Source organism: Mauremys mutica, chromosome 12 (genome assembly GCF_020497125.1).
Source record: "Mauremys mutica isolate MM-2020 ecotype Southern chromosome 12, ASM2049712v1, whole genome shotgun sequence".
Taxonomy (NCBI): Eukaryota; Metazoa; Chordata; order Testudines; family Geoemydidae; genus Mauremys; species Mauremys mutica.
Genome location: NC_059083.1, coordinates 56728134 through 56738837, shown reverse-complemented (window position 1 = coordinate 56738837; position 10704 = coordinate 56728134). Strand labels below are relative to the sequence as shown.

Below are 10704 nucleotides of genomic sequence, written 5' to 3'. Positions count from 1 at the left end.
CCTGTTCTGTTCATTCCTTCTGGGGCACCTGGCATTGGCCACTATTGGAAGACAGGATATTGGGCTAGATGGAACTTTGGTCTGACCCAGTATGTCCATTCTTATGTTCCTCCTGCCGTGGGAAGCACAGAAAGCACATCTCCAAAAGCAGCCAAATTTTTATTCTTGTACACGCCACTGACCTCCTCGTTAGCTTGATGCCTTTCTTTATCTTTTATGTAAATGTATCTTCATTGTCTCTGCTTGGCAACCAGGCTGGTTCGACAAGAAAATACATTTTCTTTTTTTACGATCCAGACATGCTGATTCCCCAAGCACCCTGTGAGCTTTGATAGTTCAAGGTACTACACATGTAAATTGCTATTCCATTGTCACTGGTTGTTGTCAGTTGGCTTGCGTGTGTGTGTTCTTTCAGTGTGCTGTCCAGTCTTGTGCAGATAGCTGGTTTAGCAGACCTCGATAGTACTAGACAGTGTTGTTAATTGCTGAAGGCTGGAATGTCATTGCATTAGTACTGCTGCTCAGGCTGCCCAGTGCTTCTGTCCTTGGACAGCCAGTAAGGTAGCCTGCTCGTTCAGCAGACTTCAGTGTTACTCATAAAGAAAGACCACAGGCACAGTTCAGTGACAAAGGCAGTCAGCCAAGTTTATTGCCCCCTAGGCACAGTATTAGTGCCCTGGCTCTGTGGTTACTGGTACACAGACACATGAGTGCTCAGTGGGCAGCAGGAGTTTCTGCCATCCCCATGGCCACGCAAAGAATTAAGGCAGAGTACCCCGACATTTATAGGCTAAAAACAAACAACTAACATACACACCACCTTACATATTTCATGACATCTGTTTGTTATCTCCCTTTGTTCCTGATATCTTGAACAAAACATCCCTATTCATTATTCTGTCAAACCATCTTATCTTGTACTAGATTGAGATGTATCTGAACTAACTGGAATAGATTTATGTAACTATCCAGTGCCTAGTACACTAGCAACAACTTTGCCAAGTTCATGTGCTGGGCAGTGAATTTGTACGTGTCTGCTTTAATACATGGCCTGACTTTGGTTCACAGCCTCTGGTTCAGGCCTCAGCCCTTGTACCAGGCCCAGTGCTCCAGGCTCTCTCTCACCCTCCTTAATTTGTATTCAAGACCTGGGCAGACCTGTTTCTACCTTGTTCAAATATAGAGTTAAAAACACAATATCAGAGGACAGTCACAACTCCACATGCAGCATTGTCACATGTATTCACAATGATATTATTGACCAGTGTGGTGTTAGTTTTCAAATGATACCACAGAAGGCATTGTTTGTACAAACATCATTGCAGTACTGTATAGGGTGTGAATACATGGGTGCTTATGGTCTCACCCCTCTATCCACTAGGCCAATAATCCTGTCAAAGATGGCAATTAAGTTGTTTTGGCAAGATCTGGTCTTGACAAATCCATGCTGGCTATTCCTTATAATCCTGTTATCCTCTAGATACTTACAAATCAATTGTTTAATCATTTGTTCCAGTATATTTCCAGGTATCTAAGTTAGGCTGACTGGCCTATAATTCTCTGGGTCCTCTTTCTTCCCCTTTTTAAAGACAGGTACTATGTTTACCCTTCCCCTGCCCTCACCCAACCTCCAGGAGCTCTCAAAGATGATTGCTAACAGTTCTGAGATATCTTCATCTAGCTTTTAAGTATCCTAGGATGAATTTCATCAGGCCCTGCTGATTTGAATACATCTAAGTGTTCTTTAACCTGTTCATTCCCTACTCTGGCTTGTGTTCCTTCCCCCTTGTCAATATTAATTGTGTTAAGCATCAGGTCACAATTAACCTTCTAGTGAAGACTGAAGCAAAATAGGCATTAAACACCTCAGCCTTAGTTCTGTCATCTGTTATTAGCTCTCCTTCCCTGCTGGGGAGTGGACCTACGCTTTCCTTTGTCTTTCTCTAAATCCTAATGTACTCATAGAAGCTCTTCTTATTGCTTGTCACATCCCTTGCTATGTATAACTCATTTGCTGCCTTAGTCTCTCTGATTTTGTCCCTATATGCTCGTGTTATTCTTTTGTACTCTTTGCTAGCAATTTGTCCACTTTTTGATTTTCAGGTCGCCAAGGAAGCCTGATGCAGTCATATTGGCCTCTTTCTATTTTGCCTATCTTCACATCAGGATAGTATGCAGTTGTGCCTTTAATATTGTCTCCTCTAAAAACTGCCAGATCTTCTGAAGTCCTATTTCCCTTAGATTTTCTTCCCATGGAACCTTACCTATCAGTTCTCTGAAGTTGTCTTTTTTCTGGACTGTTTGCAATAGTTACTCTCAGAAGATTTGCCTCTTTTAATTTACTATAATTACAGTCGGGGCGCTGGAACAATTTGTACAGTGGGGGTGCTGACAGCCATAGAATCAAACTGTAAACCCTGTATCTGATGGAAACCTCTTCAACCCAGGGGGTGCAGCAGCACCGCCAGCACCCTTTGGTATGGAACCTATGATTACACTGTTATCATTTTTTCACAAATGAATAAAAATACAATTAAAATACACACATTTAGAAGCAATAGTAAAATTCAGTATAGCCAGACTTCTCAAAAGCTGGGAATTCTACATACAAACTATTTAGAAATAGTTGAGTAAACAAGGTTCCTTTAATGAACTTACATGGTTTTAAATACCATTATATTGGCTCCTTGGGTATTGCTGAAACCGCAACGGTGGGTTTGCAGAGCCAGCAGCATCTGCTTTCCTCAGGGCCCCTTGCTCTGTGAGGTCCATGGAGTTATGGGGCTGGAATTGTTTGAATAGGGAATTAAGTTATTTCATGGGAAACTGACAAAAGTGAAACAGAATCTGATACTGAAGGGGCAGCTGAGCAGGGGCTTTGAAATTGTTTTAATGTTGACTTAGTAAGAAGTGACTGGAAAGGACAGAAATGTGTGAAGGAGGGGCTGTAATATGGCATTCATGCTAGAAAGTGATTTAAGATCAAACTCTGTATTTAAAATCAGAACAAGCTGGAAGTTTCAGATATTTCTTTCCCATTTAGCATTGGATTGGTTTGTGAAATACTGTGCCCAAAAGAACAAAATATGCAGGAGTTTGTAATTCTTTGCAAGTTCATTTCCAGTTCAAAGTGAAAGTGTATCTAGAATCATTATTACACTGCAAGTACTCTGAGCTCCCAGCCTGAGCACCTGTCATATAATCATCTTGGGCCTCTTTGTGTATAAGGAATTAGGTCATAATTAAATGCTGGCAATGAACTGGAATGTCTTTAGGATTAACTATCCATCTGTGTGCTTCAGCTGCAGATAGCAATAACTGTTGAGGCTGCACATGTCACTCTAGTTTTTGGTGTTATCATGAATATTGACAGGCAGAGAATGTATGAAGAATCTGGGGCACCTCCCACTTCTTCTGCATGGCTGTCTGGGCAGTGCATGTACCTGATGGAAGGGGGAAAGGAGGGAGGGTCAGAAGAAAGGCAGCCACCTGCTCCACGTGGACTGTGAGGCTGCTTATCAGTGAGGTAGGTAGGGAGAGATGGTGAACAGTGCAATGAGGGGTCTGCCAGATGCTTACTATTTCACATTTGGGGACAATATATACCTTCAAGTCTGTGGCACTGCTATGAGTACCCGCATGTCCCACAGGATGCCAACATTTTTATGGCTGACTTAGAACAACGCTTCCTCAGCTCTCGTCCCCTAACGCCCCTATTCTACTTGCACTACATTGATGACATCTTCATCATCTGGACCCATGGAAAAGAAGCCTATGAGGAATTCCACCATGATTTCAACAATTTCCATCCCACCATCAACCTCAGCCTGGACCAGTCCACACAAAAGATCCACTTCCTGGACACTACAGTGCTAATAAGCAATGGTAATATAAACATCACCCTATAGCAGAAACCTACTGACCGCTATATTTACCTACATGTCTCCAGCTTTCATCCAGACCACATTACATGACCGTTGTCTACAGCCAAGCTCTAAGATACAACCGCATTTGCTCCAATCCCTCAGACAGAGACACACACTTACAAGAGCTCTATCAAGTGTTCTTAAAACTACAATATCCACCTGCTGAACTGAAGAAACAGATTGACAGAACCAGAAGACTACCCAGAAGTCACCTACTCTAGGAGAGGCCCAACAAATAAAGTAACAGAACGCCACTAGCCATCACCTTCAGCCCCCAACTAAAACCTCTCCAGCGCATCATCAAGGATCTACAACCTATCCTGAAGGATGATCCCTCACTCTCACAGATCTTGGGAGACATGCCAGTCCTCGTTTACAGAGAGCCCCCCAACCTGAAGCAAATACTCACCAGCAACCACACACCACACAACAAGAAAACTAACCCAGGAACCTATCCTTGCAACAAAGCCAGTTGCCAACTCTGTCCACCCATCTATTCAGGGGACACCATCATAGGACCTAATCACATCAGCCTCCCCATCAGAGGCTCATTCACCTGCACATCAACCAATGTGATATATGACATCATGTGCCAGCAATGCCCCTCTGCCATGTACATTGGCCAAACCAGACAGTCTCTACGCAAAAGAATAAATGGACATAAATCAGACATCAAGAATTATAACATTAAAAAACGAGTCGGAGAACACTTCTACCTCTCTGGTCACTCAATTACAGACCTAAAAGTCACAATTCTCCAACAAAAAACCTTCAAAAACAGACTCCAATGAGAAACTGCAGAACTGGAATTAATTTGCAAACTGGACACCATTAAATTAGGCTTGAATAAAGACTGGGAGTGGATGGGTCATTACACAAAGTAAAAACGATTTCCCCATGCTAATTTTCCCCCTACTGTTACTCACACCTTCTTGTCAACTGTTTGAAATGGGCCATCCTGATTATCACTACAAAAGTTTTTTTCTCCTGCTGATAATAGTCCATCTTAATTGATTAGTCTCGTTAGAGTTGGTATGGCAGCACCTATTTTTTCATGTTCTCTGTGTGTATATATATCTTCCTACTGTATTTTCCACTGCATGCATCTGATGAAGTGGGTTTTAGCCCATGAAAGGTTATGCCCAAATAAATTTGTTAGTCTAAGGTGCCACAAGTACTCCTCATTCTTTCTCCTCTTACTGTTCTGTCACAGCATGATTGTTCAACTTCTGCTTCTTGGGGGTGAGGAAGAGCATTTGTCCCTCCTTGTGTGAATTTGTTTAGCTTGAGTTCTTGTAAATGTGCAGACTCACCCCTGCGGCGCCTCCTGCTGGTGACTTCTGGGAATTAGCTCATTCTGTCTCTGGAGTGCCCTCTGCAGGCCGGTGATCTGCCTGTCCTCTGGCCCCTGTGTCCCTCCCTGGACCCCAGTGCCCCATTTACCTGGGGTGCTGCCCCCTGGCAGTAACCTCTTTCAGCCTCAGGGTCTCCCCTTCCCAGGGGAACCGCCACCCACTATCCCCACCTGGCCTCAGTATATGGCTACTGCCAGTCATTGTCTAGCCCCATGGCCTGGGGCAGACTGCAGTATCAGCCTACTCATCACTGGCAAGGTTGGGTTTGGACCTGCTGCCTCTGCCTACCCCTGGGCTGCCCTCTGCAACCCCCAGTACCCGTTGGCCTTGTGCTAGGCCACAGCCTGTGACTTTCCAGGCTGGAGCTCCCCAGCTCCTCTGCCTTTCCCCAGCCCTGCTTCACTTAGGGTAGGTCCACACTAAGAAGGGGGGTCGAACTAGGGTACGCAAATTCAGCTACATGAATAGCGTAGCTGAATTCGAAGTACCCTAGTTCGAACTACTCACCCGTCCAGACGCCGCGGAATCGAAGTCCGTGGCTCCAAGGTCGACTCCGCCACCGCCGTTTGCAGTGGTGGAGTACCGGAGTCAACCGGAGCGCGCGGGGAGTTCGAACTATCGCGTCTAGATTAGACGCGATAGTTCGAACTCCGAGAAGTCGAACTCACCGCGTCGACCCGGCAGGTAAGTGTAGACTAGCCCTCAGGTACCCAGTGTCTATCTCCCTGCAGCCAGGCCCTTCTCCCTCTACAGGCAGAGGGAGATTCTGACCCTTCTGGTTTCCCTGGCCTTCTTATAAGGCCCTGTGGCTCCATTTGGGGAGTGCCCCAGCTGCAGCCACTTCCCCCAGTCAGCCAGCGTTTTACCTTGCCCAGCCCCAGCCCTCTGCAGGGCTTTTCCAACCCCTTCCAGGCTGGAGCGGGTGGTCACCCCACTACAGTACTGTACATGTCTATCCCATTTACAAATCTTATGAACACTTATGAACAACAATGTGGGAATATGTGCACACAACACACTCACAAACATGCGCACAAATAAACATACACACACACACACAGCCAGTGACCACACCAAACAAACCCATATGAAGCACCTCAAAATAAATCCAAAAATTGTTTCTTCAATAGATGTAATTATTCTTCTGGACTCCATAAAACTGAAAACTAAATTAGTATATGCCAAAAATGCCATTCATGCCAAATAATAAACAAACCCGAAGGAAACATGCTGATATTCATATCTGTCAGCAAAACTGCAGGACAGAGTAGCAAACAAAATACAGATGATGTCTCATGATTTATGTAAAGGAACAAAACAGTTCTCTTCTCTATTGTATTAAAAGCATGGTAGACATGTGCAGATAAAGACACAGGGATGATCTGTGAAATCTGCTATGTGCACCCACAGGGTCCCATTCATGACCAGAATGCAACTTGTTTTCCTTGGTTGCCAGATTAACCGAAAACAATATCTCTCCTCTCTTTTAAACACCATAAAGACTGAGAGGAAATGTATCACCAGATCTGCAGGAACCCTCAGATTTTACTTTGATTTCCCTTGTGTGTTTAAGAGATAACTTGGGATGGGGCAGGGAATGTTAACCCATGGGAAGAAAGTCAAGATAGGTGAGGTAATCTTCAGCTCTGGGTAAACTTGGAAATTTGTCTCTGTCATCAGCAGAAGTTGGTCCAATAAAAGCTATGACCTCACCCACCTTGTCTGTCTAATATGCTGGCTACAACAACACTGCATAGCCCATGGGAAAAAACTTCCCATTCTTTTTCTCCTGTTGCAGGAACACAGCTTGTGGGGGAGGAAGAGGTCCGTTCTGAAGGTGCCTTTATTATGCTGTCCTTTAAAAGAGCCTTCTAAATCTCACTTTCTTCAAAGACTTCCTCTGTTGTCTCCCCAGTTGTGACTTCTCCTTCGCTGCTATCCGACACACTTGCCCTGAGGTAGGGCTCTCCAGTACGTCCTGGCTCTGAGCTAAGATCTGCTCTCCCATTCAACAGCACCTGCTGGAGCTGCGCAGCCCAGGGCTCACTCACTTCCACGCACAACCTGTTATTGGCAAAGTGCTGATGTTTTTGCTTCTTTGAATATTTCCCCAGATATTTGATGTTTTCCCCAAGGAAGCACTGCATGCAGCCAAATGGATCAGCCAGCAGGAAGCGGGACCATTGCTTTTGGAGTTCTGCTTTCACCTGTTGGAAGAAGAAAACAATCTGACACGAGGTATTTCTGTGTGGTGACTTTCATGCAGGCAAAACATGCTGGGCTGACAGCCCTGCAGACTGGCATTTCAGCTACTCACAGAGCAGTGTAAGAACAAGCAAGCTGCAGTGTCTCAGCCTTGCCTTGGTGTGAGCGCACTACGGGACAAAGCGGAGGTCAGCCCCCAGGGCCAACTCAGACCTGGACTTTCTGATTCATCTGCCAGCAAGAGGGTTGTCTGTGAAGTAGCTGTTGGGACGTGGCTGCCTGTCTAACAGTAAGTGTGTGGAGACCAGCAACTCATGTCGAACAGCCCACTTAGCAGCTGGCTACCATGACTGAAAGGTGAAAGACTGCATGCCTCTGTCAGTCCCCTAAGCTGTCAGGCCCTGCTCTAGGGTGACCAGGCAGCAAGTGTGAAAAATCGGGACAGGGGGTCGGGGGAAATAGAATCCTATATAAGAAAAAGACCCCAAAATCTGGACTGTCCCTATAAAATTGGGACATCTGGTCACCCTACCCTGCTCCATTCACTACACTATAGAGGGAGTGAGAATGACTCCTATGTTTATATCCCCAAACACTTTCTTTTACGGTGACTTTTTGTTTTGAAATGCTTAGTACCACTGGGGATTGCTGCAGGACTTTGAAATTGGGCAGGAGATAGTCCTGGGGCCAGGGCAGTGATGTCTGGGCAGATTTGTGTGAGTTGTATGTTCTGGTCTGTGGTTTGTATAATACAGCTGCCCTGTCCCAAACCCTGAATACTGTATAGCCTGCCGCATGCATCGTCCCAGTGGCAGCACTGCACATGGAGCTGTAATTCCAGACAGCACAAAGACAAAATGGATCCACAGCCCTACCACAAACAGCATCAGTGTACCCTTTGGCCTAGGAAAAGACCACTTCATAAAGAGCCGGCCGGCCAAGAGTTCAAGTCTTACTTTTGCTGAATGATATTAATATTTCTATGCAATTTGGAACCCTTGTCATTGAGCAAGGCCTACTCTTGTGCAGGCAGGTATCAGCCTGTCTTACAGGAGTAGCTGAGCAGTTGCTCTATGTCACTTCTAAGAAAGCTAGGAGGAGAATTCCAGCCTCTAATACAGAAACTCCAAGTCTTACCCTCTCACCATGATTCTTCTCAGGAAGAGGTGATCAAATGAACATGCTTGTCAGTAAAATAGTTCTACTGCTGCAGAGGTCACCCAATGTATGATGTCCTTCACAAGTGGCTAGGCCAAGGGGATAACAGCCTACTATCACTGACTGCTAATAGAGGTAGCCTTTATCTTAAGTGTCAGAGATTAGGTGCTGTGGAACTGATGGGGCTGGTGTGCTGCTCATGATCTAAGCAGGAGTTGTTAGTGTTGCACATTATAGAATTTATGTTTTCCATTTTTTTAGAAAAGAAACCATATAAAAGCTACGCTAAACAAACATTATTATGGTTTCCAAGTCCAGAATAAAAGTTGCCTATACATCCACACAAACAGGGAAAAATTAAGGTTTCCCTTGTCCCTATAAGTCGAGTGTTTGACTTTGCAACTTTAATAATGTTCTTTTAATGTAGATTTTGGGTTTGTAATTATAGGTGGCACAGGTAATGATGCCTAAAGTTAAGGTTGCCTAACACTTCCTGTTTTCAGTTGCCTATGCTAAACTTTAACTTTTTGGGCAGAATTTTTTCATGCAAGATGTCTGCTTCAGGCTGAATCACTGTCCCCATAAAAATTGTCATTTTCACATGCACTGTAGAATTTGTTCAGAATCTATCCCTTATTTTTCTGAATATCACACATGCTATTGTACCTCCGGTATTGTATGTATGTGTTATGTAAATAACTAGAACTCTGCACAGGAGATAGAGAAAACAGTTCCTCCTGGTCTTCCAATTAGATATATAACCAGCTATTTGTAAGAGCCCTTACCCAGTTATGTGTGCAAATGCAGCCATATGTTTGGTGTACTTCTGTTTTCCATTTTTGCAACTTTGTATGTTATGTGGGTTTAGGCCCTCCTTGTGTAGTTATCACTATTATTCAATAAATAACTTTTATGGTTAAGTTGGTTGCTTCTCTCTCTCTTGCTGAACTTTACACTTTTGTGTTTTTAGCTTCCTCCCATCATTCTACAGCAACGCTTCTTTTACCTAAGCTAAAGATCCCTGCAGCGCCCAAAATACAGTGGGGTTTGCTCATCAAGTAGGTTACTGCCAGTACAATTGTGGTGTGAGAGTGGGTATAGAGACGTGCTGAATCTGGAACACATAAGGGTAACAGCTTGAAAGTGCTGCTTGACCCAGTCCATGGAGTCCAGGGGCATATAAGGGGAAGTAGCTTGAAAGTGCTGCTTCCTTCAGCCCAGTGAGTCCAAGGACAAATAAGGGGTCAGCTTGACAGTGCTAACTGACCCTGTCCGCTCAGACTTGCTCTGTTACTTATGTGTGGGTGTGTTCATCCGGTCCTGGGGCTGGAGAAACCCAGCCTAGGGAACCTAGGTCCTGCAGGATAGCTCCACTGGGAGGGGACTTGCAGAAGGGATAAGTAGAGCTCCATATGAAAACACAAGTGACACAAGCAGTACATTGATAGAATTACAGAACCCCCACTCCCCACCGAAGAGTAACCCAAATAAATGAGCATACCCCAAGGTAACGGGCAAATCTGGTAATACCCAGGTCTCTGGGGTTCCAGTTCATTATGACTGTGGGTCAGATACTGGTCTTAGGGTATGGCTACACTTGCAGCTGTACAGTGCTGGGAGTTAAACCTGTCTTCATACAGCTGAGTAGGGAAAGCGCTGTCTGGCCACACTGACAGCTACCAGCGCACTGTCGTGGCCACATCTGCAGCATTTGCAGTGGCATTGGGAGCGGTGCATTATGGGCAGCTATCCCAGCGTTCAAGTGGCTGCAACATGCTTTTCAAAAGGGGTGGGATGGGGTGGAGTGTGACAGGGAGTGTGGGGGGAGAGAGAGTGGATTTTTGGAGTCGATACTGTGTCAGCTCCCTGCCTTGCAAGTTCCAACCTCCCTCCCTCCTTCACCCCTCTTGCACTCACTGAAAGCAAACAGCAGCTGTTTGTTTTTTTCTCACAGACCAGATAAGCAGCCCTCTCCGAAACGGACCCGCCCCCTCCCCCCAGCGCCGCCTCTCTCTTCAAGCAAACACTAGCTGTGAGTGTTCCAAAGGAAGCCCCCCTGC

At 45.2% G+C, this 10704-nt stretch overlaps 1 protein-coding gene across 1 annotated transcript in view; it reads right to left on the bottom strand.

Moving 5' to 3' along the window:
- Positions 1 to 6431: 6431 nt before the first annotated feature.
- GLP2R (glucagon like peptide 2 receptor) overlaps positions 6432 to 10704 on the bottom strand; it is a 138688-nt gene continuing 134415 nt past the window's right edge. The window contains exon 13 of the mRNA XM_044981830.1: positions 6432 to 7488. Coding sequence (XP_044837765.1) covers positions 7153 to 7488 — 336 coding nt within the window. The 3' untranslated portion in view covers positions 6432 to 7152. The remainder of the gene's footprint in view (positions 7489 to 10704) is intronic.